We start from the raw sequence: 18,834 nt of genomic DNA, 5'->3' as shown, positions 1-18,834 counted from the left end.
GTCTAAAGTCTCAATTGACTATGACGATGAAAGTTATTCGTGAATTTGTATTAATTTTAATAATACGTAATCTCATCAGACAAATCGGTACCCGCCCGTGGGATTTGAACACTGGTATGGTCGCATCACACGAGTACACCGGGTGCCTTAACTTTTAGGCCCCGACGACTTCCTTAGTGATATGCGTAATCAACCGGTGCAGATAGCGAAGAATAAAATATTGGTTGTCTATAAAGTCGGCTTACGGACAATAGTTTTACTTGATAACGTCAGTAGCAGAACCATTCGAACTGCTATTTCTGACGTCACGCAAAAAGAGAGATAAATGTTATTATCGGTTATAACGTAAAAAAAAAAAAAAAAACTAACAAAGTACGCTTTTATAGAAAATTCAACAAAAAAAAATATAAAATAAATTTTAATAAATTTGGGTTAAAAATAGTGTAAGAAAAAATGATTTTACTGTAAAAAAACTATAATATTATTTATTTTTCATTTTTTAGTTGAATTTCAATTTTTTCAATATTTTTTTAGATATGGAATTGTCATCGGTCCTTAATAAGTATACCAAATTTTGAGTTTGTCCGACGTTTTGAAGGGGGTTAAAATCATGTTCAAAGATTCCGTTAAAAACATGCATACGTCTGAAGCTAATAAAAGCGTATAAATAACTTTGTTCTAAATATAAATAAATAAATAAATTACAGTTTTCTTTATCACGGAGAATTGACGATGGTAATAATAGAATGCCAATAAGAAAAATGCGAGATGAAAACGTGAAAGTTTTAATTAGTGTCGACGAATCGTGAAAATGTAAGGTACTTTTTTTATACGATCAAGGCAAAAGCAACATAAAAGGTAATGAAACAAGAATCAATTTAATAAATGACACAATGTTTTCGAAGCACATTTTGCTAATAATCACTACGACGGCAAAATGGACGGGGGCGGGTTAACTTAATTTTCGATTCTCACAGCCTATTTTGTGTTTGTTCGACAAGCTTAAAGCTGTTTAATTTGTAGAAGCTCGGTGACATTATGTTGTACAGATCAATGGAGGCGGTACATTAGTCACAGAGAGCTTCACTGGTTATCCTTTCATGTACTTTTATCTCTAATAACATTATCACTGTAACAATATCATTGGAAATGACGACTCTAGATACATGATTTATTAATTCACCTTACTAGTAGTAGGACCTCTTGTGAGTTCGCACCACCGCCCTGCTATTTCTGTCGTGAAGCAGTAATGCGTTTCGGTTTGAAGGGCGGGGCGGCCGTTGTAACTATGCTGAGACCTTAGAACTCATATCTCAAGGTGGGTGGCGGCATTTAGGCTGTAGATGTCTATGGGCTCCGGTAACCACTTAACATCAGGTGGGCCGTGAGCTCGTCCACCAAAATAAGCAATAAAAAAAATCTACTCAGTTTGGAGCAATGACCCATGTTTCGTTGTTTCAGATACATAGATTTAAAACGTGTGAAATTAAGATTAACGTACCTTTCAAATCAGCTCATTGGTTTTATGGTTTTTGTCTGTAATGCCCTCATTATAATAGATAGGTAATAGACCCTATGTAGGGAAATAGAGTTTATTATGATCGATGAGAAGGCAAAAGATGCACAAATAGCTGCTGTGTCTTAATGTGGATTTCGTATATTTTCTTTTTCTTTTGAGTCGGTCTCTTCATTGCTGAAGGTCGTGTCTAATTAAAAAATGTTAACCACTCCATGCAAAATGCTTCCCCACGTCTTTTTGGCCTCGGCGGCTTATAGCCTCGGTTATTGGCAGGCCGGTGAGGTTTTCTTTATTGGTCTGTCTACGGAATTTGATCACAAGGGTATATCATCGCTCGATGCTGATGCACCGGATGTTCGTCTCAAACTAAGGTAGTTTCAGTGTTCCATGTAAGCAAACAATGAGCGTTCACACTCAAACGCACTGCAGTGGAGGCAAGACACAATAGCGCGTATCCTGTTAGGAGCAGTTAATTCGACACGCCCAATTAAATAGACTACGAGAAATACTTACGTATGACGTTATCCGCTATCATATTTGTGATAGCATTTAGAAAATAATAGAAGGTGCTTAGTTTGTAGTAAAATAATTTGGTTGTTCTCATTATTTGTGACTCTGAATACTAGAGGGTAGGGTTCAAGTTTGATTAACAAAGCAAGTTGATATCATTGCTTAAGATTTAATATTCGGTGTCTGGTTAATGTTCTATAATTGTTCTCGTGTGCATGCGTTTCTGGTAACCATAAAACAAGTGAAAGTCCCTTAGAATCTTGCGGCTGTAGTGTCTGAAATGCTTTAGTTAAACAAAATACGAATTCCAAAAAAAAGGTCTATGGTTACGTTACGTGACTTATAAGACATTATGTGTGTTACTTATATGACAGTATTGCGCTGAGCTAATATTGATCACATTCCGTGAGATGATATTTGCGATGGACTTGAAGATACGCTTGATGTTCCGCAGGTCAAGGCCATTTTACAGTTGAGCCATTGTGCTATAGTCGAATAGAGGGCTGTTTAATTCATTCGACTCCACCAAACCCATCTCGCACTTCTGTTTCATGAGATAACGATATTTCTGTTCGTGCCGAGTGCCGAACCTTTTACGAAGTTACCAGGTTTTTATGTTCCATAGGTGGGTGGATGAGCTCACGGCTCACCTGATGCTAAGTGGTTACCGTAGCCCATAGACATCTACAACGTAAATGCCTCCACCTACCTCGAGACGTTAGTTCGAAGGTCTCAGTATATAACAACGGCCGCCGCACCCTTCAAGCCAAACCGCATTATTACTTCACGGCAGAAAATAGGCAGGTTGGTGGTATGTACCCCGTGCGGACTCAGACGTCCTATTAACAGTAAAAGTCTAGGGAAGATATGTGCGACTCGTTGACCAAATTTGTTAAGGACCAGAGCTGGAAATGTTAAAAGCCCAATGAAATGACGACGTAACGATTAAATATCATGTATTAATAAAGTGTTTTTCGTAAAAGTTTCGTTTAAAAAAAGGGAAGGTTTAATGTACTTTGCTCCAAATCACCTTTTCTGTTACATTTGTCGGACAGTTTTTTTAAAAGTTTTGTGGCGTTTAAGAACGCATCTGGATGTTAATAGATTGGCGCTTTATTGACTTACCGAAGTTCACTCAGACTGACCGGAGCTTATGGGTGGCGAGTATAGTACCAATTTAGTTAAGAGATTCGAAACATTTTAAGGTTCGTTTTGTTCATTTACTTTAAGGGTTTTATTTATTCAAGGAGCAGAAGAAAACGTTTCAAGATTACGAACGGTCGTCTTGTTACATTTTAACATATTCACAATTATTGAACACAGTGTGCTATTGCGTCTACAAATAAAAGGCAGCGAGTATTTATATGCGCCCTTTACTATGTCAGAAATTAGTGGCACTTAAGTAGGAATAATAATAAGTCGATTAACTCTCGTATTACGGGCATTGTTCTGTTTAAGCATGGGCAAAAATATACCGGATTAACGAATAAATTTTCCCAACACTACAGGCGTAGGCGTCTACGGGCTACGGAACTGGAGCGTAGGCGTCGCGTAGGCGTCTCGTAGCTCAGTTTAACAAACATAATAATAAAATATAGTGTACTTCTGAAAACTTAGAAATGTTACAGAATTTTCTAGGTTAACTTACTCTATTTCTACTATGCTAGTTGATTTATGATTGAAGTAAATTAAATAATCGAAAAACACAGTTTATTTTTTATTTGAATGTAAGTAGAAAAGAGTAGGAAAATGGATATGAAAGAACTCGCGATATGGTTAGATAGAAATGTAAGAATGTCTATGAAATGGTATTCACTGTTACTCCTCTGAATTAGATGAGCTTAGAGCACAAGTATTTCAAATTATACGACCTATTTGCCTGCGCTTCTGGCATTACCGATATCTGTGAGTGACAGTGATTAAATAGGCAACGTACTCAAATTCGCCGGATAATACAAACAAAAATGAGGTTCTATTGTTAGAAGTGACGTCACATTGATCTCCTATTCCCTAGTAAACTTGGAATATTATGATCATAGAGCTGTGAGGATTACGAAATATGTGGGTGTCCATATTTAGATTGAATGTGAATTACCCGATCGTGTCGGGTTCTGGTAATCAAACATTAAATGTAGGGTTGAAACGTGCGCCATATTACATAACGAATGTTTGATGAATTAACTATTAATAATAATAATAATAATAAAACATTTATTTCAGAAAAAATCCCTATTGATGAACTAGTTATTGCTTATGTTTTATTAATTTGCGAGTAGATAAAACTGTTGTGCCTCTGTGATTTAGAGACTAGAAGTTTATAAAGACGTAACGAAGTCACAGGAAACTTAAAATGGATGCTTTTTTTATTGCCCTTGTTGGCAGATGAGCACACGGCCCACCTGACCCTTACCTGATGGTAAGTGGTTACTGTCGCCCATGGACATCAGCAATGCCAGGGGCAGAGCCAACCTGCTGTCTACCGTTAAGTACTTTCCACAAGCCTCGTTTGAAGAAGGGATAGATTTATTGAAGGGAAGGATTGATTTACTTTTTCTGTTTACAAGAAACCGGTCAACTGCCAAACTTTTATAGTATCTGGCCATGTACAGATATTTCTATTTTTACTTTCATTTAATGGTAGGTTTTTATATTTCGCATTTATTGGTGCACGAAACACGATTTTATTAAGTTTGGTGTAGCTATCAATCGCAACGTAATTCCTCTATGCACCTTGAAATGAAAGGTTGAAATCTTGAACCTTTTAAATCGAAACGCATAATATTTTTGCAGCTGATATGGGCAAACGTCTTAAATATGTGAGTTTAAAATACTCTCTACCATTAATTCATATAATTGGGAAAAATTCAAGAATTTTCCAGATTTGATTTTATTATAAGACGCAATTCATTTAATGCGGAAGTTGAGTACGATTTAAGTACGTATCCATTAGACGAATTAGTATCTGCCTGTGGGATTCGAACACTGATATAGTCACGTCGCTCGATATGAACGCATCAATTACTGGTGGTAGGACCTCTTGTGAGTCCGCACGGGTAGGTACCACCACCCTGCCTGTTTCTGCCGTACTGCAGTAATGCGTTTCGGTTTGAAGGGTGGGACAGCCGTTCTAACTATACTGAGACCTTAGAACTCATATTTCAAGGGGAGTGGTGACATTTACGTTGTAATATCTATGGGCTCCGGTTGTCTGTGAGCTCGTCTATCCAAAAAATACAAACAATTTTATTTCGATACTATATTATTTTATAAAAGTATTATACCACGTCTAGGTCGCAAGTAGTCTTATCTTTTTTTTATTGCTTAGGTGGGTGGACGAGCTCACAGCCCACCTGGTGTTAAGTGGTTACTGGAGCCCATGGACATCTACAACGTAAATGCGCCACCCACCTTGAGATATAAGTTCTTAGGTCTCAGTATAGTTACAACGGTTGCTGTACCCTTCAAACCGAAACGCATTACTGCTTCACGACAGAAATAGGCAGGGCGGTGGTACCTACCCGCGGACTCACAAGAGTCCTTGCTGCAGCCAACAGCACAGGAAATCTTGGATTATTGTTAAGAATCCTTGTATGTTGCTCTGTGTGGAGGTTTGTATTTCAGCATACTTGTTACACTCAGTAAAGTACACATAATGAATTTTGTGTTTCATACGCATTGAAATGTATTTTAAATTAACAACTTTAAGCTGTAGCCCGTATAACTGTAGCTCTAAATCTAAATGAGTTTTTTAAATGGCTGCGTTGGTTGTGTAATTGAATGGACTCGTGCCAAAAGGCGGTTGCCAGTGCAAATATTTATCCGGCTTGCATAATGAGAGGTATGATTAAAAAAAAAATATTTTTGTTTTATGCCACATATTTATCCAAAGGTGCATATGTGTGAAAAATATGCTTTAGTTACATTATTGAATTACCTTCGGAGGGTTTTGGTATGTGTTATTTTAAGCACGCTTTATTAGTTTGTGGTGCTTGTGTATAACGGAAGCTTTTAACCTCATTATCACAGACTTCCAGACGTGCGATTAACTTGAAAATTTGCACACGCATCAAGGACCGATGGCAAGACAATAATTTTAATATAAATTATCTTTAATATCCTGAATAATCCTAATACCGGTCACTATCCTCGTTGAACCCATCGCTTGCAATGAAGGGTTCGTCGAGTAAATTAACCCACAGACACAGTCCACTGAGTTTCTCGCCGGATCTTCTCAGTGGGTAGCGTTTCCGATCCGGTGGTAGATTCTGCAAAGTACTGCTATTGCTAGGGTTAGCAACGTCCTCAGGTTAGAGCCACTTGAGCTCCCCTACTGGCCCGGTTACGCTGGCATAACCGGGCAGCGGCTTGACTCTGCCCCTGGCGTTGCTGAAGTCCATGGGCGACGGTAACCACTCACCATCAGGTGGGCCGTGTGCTCGTCTGAATACAAGGGCAATAAAAAAAAAGCATAGCCCTCTAGGCTACCAGGATAGGTAGGAGAAAAAAATTACTATACTAAAGTTTCAATTATATTATACTCGTGGCGTCGCTTGCGTTAATGTAGTTTTGTCAATCGATTCTAGCACAGAACAGGCGTTATTTTACGACACCATTATGTTGTAAATAGCTTTTTCTTCCTGTCGCCGCTAATAGCTCCAAAATCTAAGCGTTGAATCCACGCGAACATCGTACAATGTCGTGGAAAAACTTCATGTTTTCAAACGTACTAATGCTATATGAAATGTTTATTTAATTATTAGTTAATTAATTACGTTTTTATTCGGACATTAGATATTTTGTAGCGAAACTATAATATTATATGTACAATATCATTGAAATAATACCAGAGGAATAAAAAAAAAACATTTTTTTGTCTTTCACAGTTCCAGTCTCTAATCACACAGTTCCGGATAATGAATTAGTACCATTCCCTTAATTCGTACAAAGAGGGTGGAACAAAGAGGTTCTGTCAATAAAGGCCTCCCTTTCATTACGTCGCCGTGAGATGATTACACGCTTGTCTGTTTCGTGTCTGGTACGAAAGTTTTAAGGACGCAAATACGTTTGAAAATACTAAAAAAACTTCTTTTTTAATTATAAAAATACATGATTTGAATAAATGAAAGCTTTATGGATCAATTCAGCAGAATAAACAAAATAACTTTAATATGTTATTTTGAAATAGCTGATTCGACAGGTATTATTTCCCTATAAAAAAAAATCATTGAGTTGGAAGATGCAACGTTTGCCTACATTTACCGCTAGGGGCGCTGTTCCAACATATTAATACAATACATATACGCATACAATTTCAAGTTAACTTTAACGCTATCGAGAACGTTAAAAAACTCGCACTAAGCACACTGCTTTGTCGACTCGATCCAGCAGCTCTCGACTGATGCGTTTACCAATGGAAGCATTTTGTTTTTGTTTAGACAGATCATGGGTAGTGGAACGCACCTGAGGAACAAGAATACATTTATGAAATATGCTGACGGAACAATTTGATTGTGGCTATTCACGTTAAAATATTTCTGTGCTACGGTAGCCACCTAACCTTCGGTTTTCCGTGAGCTTATTTGAGTATTTAAAGCAATAAGAAATCTAGTTATAGCGTGTCCACAGTTTTTTTATTTTTTATTGCTTAGATAGTGGAAGTGGTTAGAAGTAGTAGCCGTAGCCCATAGACATATACAATGTAAATGGTGCCACCACCTTGAGACATGAGTTGTAAGGTCTCACTTTTAACAGTACAGATTAGCTACATTATTATCTTTTCTGCTGTCTTAGATCCATTTCCCGCTGAGTACCGATCAAAATAGCTTTTTCTGTGTTTTTGTACTTATGTATCAGTGTTACAATTAATCATTATCTATGTATGTGCTATCTGTGTACTATGTAGATATTGGTTTTGTAATTGTAACATCCTGTATATAACACTCACACACTATTTTCCCATTAACTTGGTTCTCGCTATCGATTACGTAGAAGATGGGATAATTCCATTAAGCACCGACGTCTACAGTATACTGTTAATGAAATATCTAACGAGTGACTGATTAGTGATGTAGCTCTTATTCGTTCAACAGATGACGTACACGGATCCAAGAGAACTATAATAGAGATTGAACTGTTGCGTTGTTGAAGTGTGAGTGAATCCGACTAATACTAACTTAGTTTCAATTCGTATTGTAACTGATTTTTATTGTTGTCGGCAACAGATGAGATTCTGTTCACCTGGTCATTTGTTGTTACTTGCGTTCAAAGATAATGGCGTTGCCTATGAGAAGGACAGTTTTAAAATTCTTAACCTAAACTACTAAAACTCTAGTACTAAAGAAATTTACTTAAATATTAAATACTTGTAATAATTGTTCTCGAAGCACACCGATAGAAGGTCTATAGGCAATAGACGCAGAAGATCACATCTTGATACGTGATGTAGGTGAACGTTTCATGCTCAGATTGAGAGTGTGAACACAGTGAATTCTGATCCGATTGTCAGCGGTTTGGCAGCGAAGAAGGGTGGGATTATCGCGAATAGTTCCTCAACGCATGTCCATGGATATTTGGTACAAACAGAAGCAAAGTTTCTACGTAGACCCCAAGATTCTAAACCACACACGCGTACTGTCATCTTTATATGTCTATAGCTCTAGATGGATGAACGAATTCTAGGTGCTTACTATATGGTTTTTTTTTTCCTACCTAAGCTGGTAGCCTTGAGAGGCTATTCCAGCGTAACCGTAACTAGTAGGTGAGCTCACGGGGCTCAACCTGACGACGTTGCTAACACGAACCCTAGCAAGAGCCGTGCTTCGCAGAATCTACCACCGGATCGGAAACGCGGCCCACTGAGAAGATCCGGCGAGAAACTCAGTGGGCTGTGTCTGAGAGAATATATGGAATGGTTACAAGTGCTAATATAACATTAAGATCGTTACCTATACGAAGTCGGAGGTCTAATTATAACAGCTTAATGAAAACATAGAGCAAGAACCAAATAAGGACGGTCTATTGAAATGTGGGTTCACGACTTTTCCTTGTGTGACGTTTCCAATTGTACCTTACGACAGGCTATATAAGGAGGGTCATGTTTTTAAAGTACATGTGAGTACATTTATAGTAAAGTACATTTACTGGTGGCAGGACCTCTTGTGAGTCCGTGCGGATGGGTACCACCACCCTGCTATTTCTGCCGTGAAACAGTAATGCGTTTCGGTTTGAAGGGTGGGGCAGCCGTTGTAACTATATTTGGACCTTAGAACTTATATCTCATGGTGGGTGGCGCATTTACGTTGTAGATGTCTATGGGCTCCAGTAACTACTTAACACTTGGTGGGTTGTGAGCTCATCCACCCATATAAGCAATAAAAAAAATGTGAGTTCATTCCACTTAAACTTTTACATCGCAAAAGAGTATCTACGCTGAATTTAGTTTATCGGGCGGATAACGACATCCGCTAATAAACATTTACGTAAGCCGTCTGTAGGGGCTGTCTGCCTATATATAGAAATAAAAAAGACCCTATTGTTTAAGGTCTTCTCAAGTCTTGATAGATTCCTTACCAGTCCGACAGAAGCACCGCCGCCTGCGGACGTGCTCATCGACCACTCAATCGCCCGCCATTGTTCGCCTGGTTTTATTGTTAGCCCGGCCTTTGTTCACCCGGCTTTTGTTCGTGGCACATCTACCGACAAAGTGTGTTCCTGGAAGTGTTTGTTTTGTTTGGTTTATTTTTGTTGTTTCCTTTTTTTTGTTGTTCTTTCTTTTTCCTGCAGTAATTGTGCCGCATCGCACCTGTGTTCAATCGAACCGCTAAGTACCGAGAAGTTGGGGCCTCGCCGCTAGGCGAGTGTGTTTAAGACCCGGGACAGCCCACCTGGGTCAGACATCATGGAAGCTTTATTTACAGAATTCCTCCGACTTCGCACCCAAGCTCACTTCTGAGTTTCTGGCTTTCAAGGCCGATCACGCCGTGAGCCCTCTCGCGGATTCCGCCGTGCTCGTCGCTCCCGCGTCGTACACCGCAGCGTCCGCCATGCCTGCCGCTCCCGCGTCGCCTATACTAGTGGGTAAACTGCTGCGGTCGTCCGCCGTGGCCGCCGCTCCCCTGGCGCGATCATCGCGGGTTCCGTAGGGTCCGACGGACGTCCTGCATCTGCCGTAGGTCGCCTGCTCCCGAGCCTGCTGCCTCCTCGTCCTCCGACTCTGACTCGGACATGGAGGTCGACTCCCGCCGCCTATCGACGGATGGATCACCTGGTACAAAGGGTAAGAAGCGCGCTGCGGAGTCCCGAGCTCCCGCGGCCGCTAAATTAGTAAAGCCGCGAACGCGTCGCGCCCTCGCCCTCCGACTCCCGTCGTCCCCTGCCCGTGCCACACCGTCGCCGCGTCCAGTGGCACAAAATAAACTCAGACCCCTCCCCCGGATCCTTCAAGAGAAGGCAGCTTGGGACCGAGTTTCCCTGGCCCTTCAGGCCAAAAAAATTAATTTTATCAGCGCCCGTAACCTCGCGAACGGGATTCAAATTAAGTTAACGACACCCGACGACCATAGGGCCCTCTCAAGCTACCTCCGAAAGGAGCGTATAAGTTTCCACACTATACGCTTCAGGAGGAGCGTGAACTTCGCCAGTCATACGCGGCATCCAAGGAATTAGATGCCGATCTCGTCAAGGCCGACCTTCTAGAACAAGGTCTGCCGGTCATTCCGTGCACCGCATGCACACAGGACGCGGGAGGGAGCCATACAATATGGTTCTCGTCGCTCTCCAGCCTACCCCGAGGGCAAGCAAATTTTCAACGTACGAACAGTCTGTAGGCTTTCCGGAATAACCGTCCGAAACCCCCATAAAAAGGCACTCCGAGCCAGTGCCATAACTGTCAGTTGTACGGGCACTTTCCGTAATTGTCACGCGCGCTCCCGATGCGTCAAGTGTTTGGGCGATCACGCACGAGCCTTTGCACTCGCGATCAAAAAACCGCTACGGAACCGCTAGCTGCGTCTGTGCCAAACACAGGGTCACCCCGCGAACTACCGTGGATGCCCCCGAGCCCCTAAAATAAATCGCCGCGTCGCCCGCCAAAACCGCCTCCGAGCTTCCGGCCCAGACATCAAAGCCACGGCACCCTCTGTGCCGAAGGCTAAGCCTGCTTTCGTGCCGGCGTCGGTGCCCAGCGTCTCGGCCTGGGCTAAACCGTTGCCGTACACGAACACGGCTACAACTCTCTCCCCGCGACTCGTCCCACCCCCGCGATACGTCCCTCCCCCGCGACTCGTCCCTCCCCGCGACCTGCCCTCCGACCGCGTCCGACAATCTCGCTCTAGCGATCGACTTTTTCAGTCGATCAACTTTGAGCGTTAACGCTTTGGGCGACGCCATTCGCCGCCTCCACTGCACAACACTTTCATCGCCGTTGTGCAAGAATACGCTGACGTATACGCGTCGTTAAATACGTACGTCCTCCCCTCACTCCGCCGGTAATCAATGGCGTACATAAGTAGAATAAAGCCCCTATCCGTAACGATAGGATTTTTTAACGCTTACGGTCTCGCAAATCAACGTGATCAGGTTTGTGATTTTTTGCGTGACCATCAAATTGACATCTTTTTAGTGCAGGAGACCCTACTTAAGCCCGCGCGCCGTGACCCTAAAATCGCGAACTATAACATGGTCAGGAACGACAGGCTCTCTGCTCGTGGTTGGTACCGTCATTTACTATAGAAGAGCCCTGCATTGCGTCCCGCTCGATCCCCCGCGCTCGCTAATATCGAAGCATCAGTGTGCCGAATCTCACTGACGGGACACGCGCCGATCGTTATCGCGTCCGTTTATCTTCCACCGGATAAGATCGTTCTAAGCAGTGATATGAGGCGCTGCTCGGCATGGGAGCTCTGTCATTCTGGCGGGCGACCTAAATTGTAAACACATCAGGTGGAACTCACACACCACAACCCCGAATGGCAGGCGGCTTGACGCGTTAGTCGATGATCTCGCCTTCGATATCGTCGCTCCGCTAACCCCGACTCACTACCCGCTAAATATCGCGCATCGCCCGGATATACTCGACATAGCGTTATTAAAAAACGTAACTCTGCGCTTACACTCGATCGAAGTAGTTTCAGAGTTAGATTCAGACCACCGTCCCGTCGTTATGAAGCTCGGTCGCGCTCCCGATTCCGTTCCCGTCACGAGGACTGTGGTGGATTGGCACACGCTGGGCATCAGCCTGGCTGAATCTGATCCACCATCGCTCCCGTTTAACCCGGACTCTACCCCGTCTCCTCAGGATACCGCTGAAGCCATAGACATCTTAACGTCACACATCACCTCGACATTAGATAGGTCATCGAAACAAGTTGTAGCGGAGGACTTCCTTCACCGCTTCAAATTGTCCGACGATATTAGGGAACTCCTTAGAGCTAAGAACGCCTCGATACGCGCCTACGACAGGTATCCTACCGCGGAAAATCGTATTCGAATGCGTGCCCTACAACGCGACGTAAAGTCTCGCATCGCCGAAGTCCGAGATGCCAGATGGTCTGATTTCTTAGAAGGACTCGCGCCCTCCCAAAGGTCTTACTACCGCTTAGCTCGTACTCTCAAATCGGATACGGTAGTAACTATGCCCCCCCTCGTAGGCCCCTCAGGCCGACTCGCGGCGTTCGATGATGACGAAAAAGCAGAGCTGCTGGCCGATACATTGCAAACCCAGTGCATGCCCAGCATTCAATCCGCGGACCGTTCATGTAGAATATAACAGTGAGTAGAACCAGAGCCTCCTTGCCCCTGGATGCGTTACCGCCCGTCACCTCATGGAAGTTAAAGACTGATCAAGACCTAGTCCTCGCAAGGCTCCGGTTCGACGTATCTAACCGCGTTATTAAACTTCTACCCGTCCAACTCATCGTGATGTTGGCATCTATTTTCAATGCCGCTATGGCGAACTGTATCTTTCCCGCGGTGTGGAAAGAAGCGGACGTTATCGGCATACATAAACCCGGTAAACCAAAAAATCATCCGACGAGCTACCGCCCGATTAGCCTCCTCATGTCTCTAGGCAAACTGTATGAGCGTCTGCTCTACAAACGCCTCAGAGACTTCGTCTCATCCAAGGGCATTCTCATCGATGAACAATTCGGATTCCGTACAAATCACTCATGCGTTCAACAGGTGCACCGCCTCACGGAGCACATTCTTGTGGGGCTTAATCGACCAAAACCGTTATACACGGGAGCTCTCTTCTTCGACGTCGCAAAAGCGTTCGACAAAGTCTGGCACAATGGTTTGATTTTCAAACTATTCAACATGGGCGTGCCGGATAGTCTCGTGCTCATCATACGGGACTTCTTGTCGAACCGCTCTTTTCGATATCGAGTCGAGGGAACCCGCTCCTCCCCACGACCTCTCACAGCTGGAGTCCCGCAAGGCTCTGTCCTCTCACCCTCCTATTTAGCTTATTTTAACGATATTCCCCGGTCGCCGCCGACCCATTTAGCTTTATTCGCCGACGACACGACTGTTTACTATTCTAGTAGAAATAAGTCCCTAATCGCGAAGAAGCTTCAGAGCGCAGCCCTAGCCCTAGGACAGTGGTTCCGAAAATGGCGCATAGACATCAACCCAGCGAAAAGTACTGCGGTGCTATTTCAGAGGGGAAGCTCCACACGGATTTCCTCCGGATTAGGAGGAGGAATCTCACCCCCCGATTACTCTCTTTAGACAACCCATACCCTGGGCCAGGAAGGTCAAGTACCTGGGCGTTACCCTGGATGCATCGATGACATTCCGCCGCATATAAAATCAGTCCGTGACCGTGCCGCGTTTATTCTCGGTAGACTCTACCCCATGATCTGTAAGCGGAGTAAAATGTCCCTTCGGAACAAGGTGACACTTTACAAAACTTGCATAAGGCCCGTCATGACTTACGCGAGTGTGGTGTTCGCTCACGCGGCCCGCACACACATAGACACCCTCCAATCCCTACAATCCCGCTTTTGCAGGTTAGCTGTCGGGCTCCGTGGTTCGTGAGGAACGTTGACCTACACGACGACCTGGGCCTCGAATCAATTCGGAAATACATGAAGTCAGCGTCGGAACGAACTTCGATAAGGCTATGCGTCATGATAATCGCCTTATCGTTGCCGCCGCTGACTACTCCCGAATCCTGATCATGCAGGAGCCAGTCACCGTCGACGCCCTAGACACGTCCTTACGGATCCATCAGATCCAATAACCTTTGCATTAGATGCCTTCAGCTCTAATACTAGGGCAGGCTTAGGGACCCCGGTAACCGTACTCGTCGAACTCGACAAAGAGGTCGACGTGCAACCTAACCCATGCATCAGCCCGCTGAGTTTCTCGCCGGATCTTCTCAGCGGGTCGCGATTCCGATCCGGTAGTAGATTCATTCGCGAAAGCAATTGCTCTTGAGTTGTTAGGTCTCCTTCGGAGGCGCTCGGGCAGCTGTTAGCAAATCCCACCCCTCCTGGCTGAGCCTTTGCTCGCCCACCTGTCCTGGTGAAACTGGAAAGGCCTTCGGGCCACCAGTAAACTTCAATCATAAAAAAAAAAAAAAAAAAAAGATTCCTTACGACAAACTAAATAGTTCTTTCAGAATATCATTCACAACCAATTCATTCATAAGCATAAAGTTAATAATTTTAGAACTATATATTTAGAACTATATATATACTTGTATATATTTACACTTATGTATAGTATGTATGTATATATTTGTCTTTATGTGTTTAACTTATATTTCAATCTACCTACCATTATTTATTACCTTTGGTTGATTGGTAAAGAATGCCAATATACATTAAGTCGCCAATGTAAACAATACATGTAATAAATAAAATAAAAATGTGTGTATTTAACATATAGCTTCTCTACTACTAACTAAACTGACGAATCAATAATAATCACTTAAGAGGCTACTCCAAAGAGCACTGTAAGATAAATGTCCTTGGAGACCCGTCAAATAAATTAGATTTGACCTCACAGCCGTTCCTAAGTCAATAAATCACTTCGAAGCGCGATCAGAAATTGGTGACGAGACGTTTTTACTATCAGCAACTTTTTCAGCAACATAAATATCCTATTATCGCTCCACAGCGCTTCGAAGATACATACAAACAATATTGTCGTTTGTTCTCAAAATGTTTACAGCGACCGATGTTTTAAATGCTTTAACGTTTTCCTTATATTTATGTTGTGTTTTTGTTTTTGGTATGAGCTCAAGAATCTCAATATTTATAGTTTAGTCGGTCATGAAAATACCGGTATGCGACCCCAGACTTTCGATTATTTTTTATTATTTATGCCTTACTCAAATATACAACGATCAAATATGATAGTACTTACATATATGAGGATTCTCATATTCAAACAGGAAAATCCGTATATAATTTTTAGAGAGCAACTTCCTAATTGCTCTCTGAAGTATTAACTAGCTATGTTACAAGCCCGCACGAGTAGGTACCCTCATTTAGAAATCTCGCTATAGTTAGCCAAGAAACGAAGAATAAGAGTATCTGAAGGATGCAACAATCCTTGTGTCAATGCGATTGAGACTTCAATTTGTCTCAAAGCGCTGGTCATCATTTTGATTGCATACTTGGCTATATCTGCCATTTCGAAAAAAAAACATTATCATCTTGCTTAAGATTCTTAGGCACAATAACCCAACGAAAAGTAAATCTAATCAAAACGTTTCTTTGTTACAGAAAAGCAGCCCCACTCAATACTTTTGGTACCGAACAACTCTTCAAATATCCGAAGACATAAACTATCCGGAAACGTTCAATTACAAAATAGCTCTTGCTCTAGTCATTGCTTGGATTCTGGTCTACCTCTGTATGATCAAAGGGATTGCGTCATCGGGGAAGGTAGTGTACGTGACCGCAACATTCCCATACATAGTCCTTGTATATTTTTCTTTAGAGGCATCACATTGAAAGGCATGAGCGACGGACTAATACATCTATTCACTCCGAAGTGGCACACGATTTTAGACCCTGTGGTGTGGCTAGAAGCGGGCACACAGATCTTCTTTTCGCTTGGACTGGCTTTCGGTGGTTTAATAGCCTCTCTCTTCGTACAACCCGGTCGATAACAACTGCTACAGAGACGCCATTATGGTCTCCATGACAAATTGTAACATCGATGTTCGCTGGTATCGTTGTCTTTTCTATAATTGGCTTTAAAGCAACTATGATCTATGAGAAATGTTTGGAGATCAGGAACGAGACTTTATTGGAGATGTTCGGGTCGTCATACAAGTCAATGGTGTTTCCTGAGGCTGGGAATCGGTAACAATCGATAAAAATGGAACTATAACGAATTTGTTAATGCCACAATTGCCTGTTTGCGATTTGCAGAAGGAACTCGATAATGTAAGTACCATTACAGCCTACACCTTAGACAAATACATGATTATATTTACGTAATCGTAAACATGAATATTTGGTAGGTCTCTATGTAGAAAGTTCGACTTTTAATTTTATTGAAGCGTCAAAAAGGGCGCCTATGGAGAACATATGAATTATCATGACCAGAGACGAACATGTTTTAAGTTCTACGAAATATAAAGAACTGGAATTTTATGGCGATTTTAAATACCTTTTACGCAGAAGGGTTTCATTACAATGCTCTCTGCATTTAGCCCAAAATTTTGACTTTGAAGTCAGTTATTAAAATAAATACAATCCCATCAATGTTCGTAAATGAGATCAATAGAACCATTTCTAATGTACGTTTGATTGTGTTGAACCATTAAATTACATAATAAATATATTAATAGTTTTTTCACGTAAACAATTTAGAATCTTACATGTTTACTTCCATTTTTGTTCTGAAATTGATGCTATTATTCTATACGTCCCTACTAATTTAGGTAACCACGATTAAATTGTATACTCGTACATTCTTAATCTAATTTATTTAGAGACGACGCGTCAGGGGCGGCGGTTCGCCTCGAGGGAGACGGGAAAGCAAATATTTATTGAAACGATTAAGATTTGAATATTGTGCGGCTCGTCCTATCGACTCGCGTCTCATGTTGAGAGCGTTGAGTTAAAATTACTATTACGAATTAAGCTCGCTGAGGGATTTTTCAAATTTGAACCTTTGAAACTGGGTCACGTGACGCTGTAATTGGGCTGTGATGCGTGCATTAGTCGATACCATCCGCGAGCCCCCTGTCCTTGGTAGATGGCAGTAGCTTTCGTCAAATCAAAAACACAAAGCTTACTAGGATTGATTACAATCAGATGATCGAATTAGGAACAAATAAAAAAATCGTTTTTAATTAAACAAACGTATTGCACTAAATTTACGAAAGAACTCCTTGCGTTTAATCACTCAATGTTTAGTGGAATACATGGACTTCACAATGTGAACGCCGTCATAACCGTAGAGATCTGAAATCGAAGCCCCAATTGTTGTCAATAAGTGCCCTATCCATAAAACCGGAACGCTTGACTGCTTCGCAGCCGTATGAAGAGGTAGGATGGTGGGTATTACTCTGCCTGTCTCGCAATATCCCCCACCCAAAAAAATATCGTGGAGGGATAATAAGATATATAACCAACTAATACATTGTCCCACAGACCGCATCCGGGACCGGTTTAGCGTTCATCATATTCACCGAGGCGATCAACCAATTCCCAGGCGCTCAGTTTTGGTCCGTTCTCTTCTTCCTGATGCTTTTCACCCTCGGGATCGATTCCCAGTTTGGGACCCTTGAGGGCGTGGTCACTTCCATCGTGGACATGAAACTGTTCCCGAACCTACGCAAGGAGTACCTGACCGGAGGGCTGTGCTTGCTCTGTTGCTTGCTGTCAATGGGCTTCGCTCATGGTGCAGGCAGCTATATATTCCTGCTCTTCGACATGTATAGCGGGAACTTCCCGCTACTGATCATTGCATTCTTCGAATGCGTCGGGATCGCTTACGTGTACGGAGTGAAGAGGTGAGTATTACTGAATTTACTAATAAACTTATAAAAGACTAGCCGTACTCGCCCACTTCACTGGGCATTTAAAATTAACATTATTATTTATAGTCATTATTATTAGGGAGTCCAACACTCATATAAATATTAGCCTATCCATTAAGTACTTGTATTTTCTACATAGAGTCAATCGGAAGCACGGTTCAGTAGTTATAACGGGACATCCGTAAAAACCACTGTAGATTTATATATTAGTATAGATAATTTGGAACGCCCTGTGGTGACCGGTAAAATAGAGGGAAAAAGGCCTAGGGGTAGAGGTCCCAAACGATGGTCGGACCAAATAGCGGAGGAACTGGGATACCTACCAGCGACGCACTCCACCGGGCTGCAGGGCGGGATCGATGGAGACAGTTGGTTGACGAAATCGGACGGAGTCACGATCCTCAGCAGTGAGGAACCGATCGAAGAGAGAGAGAGATAGATAAATGCAGCGATGACATTTCAACATCAATAATCCCAAGGTCACCGTGCCATTTTACCTAGCATAATGATCAGGTTCTGCCGAGGCTGAATATGAAGAAATACGAGCGACAAGACGATCGTAGCTTGGTTCGATTCTCAGAGCACTACCTCAATCTTTCTAAAATTGATTGATTGTGATTCCCTCAACCGAAACATGTAAAATAATGTTAACCTCGAATATTCTCATGTGATTTTTCCTTGCAGCAATGTTTATTCAGTAGATGGACTGATGCGCTTGTGGCTCAACATTTTCAGCTTTTCGATCTCTTCCTCAGTATACCCTAATATCAAGTGCAGTGAGCTCAAAGCAAACGTCATT

The 18,834-nt window shown here is 42.4% G+C and overlaps 1 protein-coding gene across 1 annotated transcript in view; it reads left to right on the top strand.

The window, feature by feature from the left end:
* The window catches only part of LOC114242276 (sodium-dependent neutral amino acid transporter B(0)AT3), a 32,560-nt gene that overhangs the window by 3,033 nt on the left and 10,693 nt on the right, over positions 1 to 18,834 (top strand). The window contains 6 exon segments of the mRNA XM_028173377.2: positions 15,763 to 15,961; positions 15,964 to 16,124; positions 16,126 to 16,193; positions 16,195 to 16,340; positions 16,343 to 16,431; positions 17,647 to 18,008. Of these exon segments, the coding sequence (XP_028029178.2) occupies positions 15,763 to 15,961; positions 15,964 to 16,124; positions 16,126 to 16,193; positions 16,195 to 16,340; positions 16,343 to 16,431; positions 17,647 to 18,008 (1,025 nt within the window).

This window comes from Bombyx mandarina, chromosome 11 (genome assembly GCF_030267445.1).
Source record: "Bombyx mandarina strain Sakado chromosome 11, ASM3026744v2".
In the NCBI taxonomy this organism is placed as follows: domain Eukaryota; kingdom Metazoa; phylum Arthropoda; class Insecta; order Lepidoptera; family Bombycidae; genus Bombyx; species Bombyx mandarina.
Note: the sequence above shows the minus strand (reverse complement) of the source record. Positions and strands in the feature narration are given on the sequence as shown.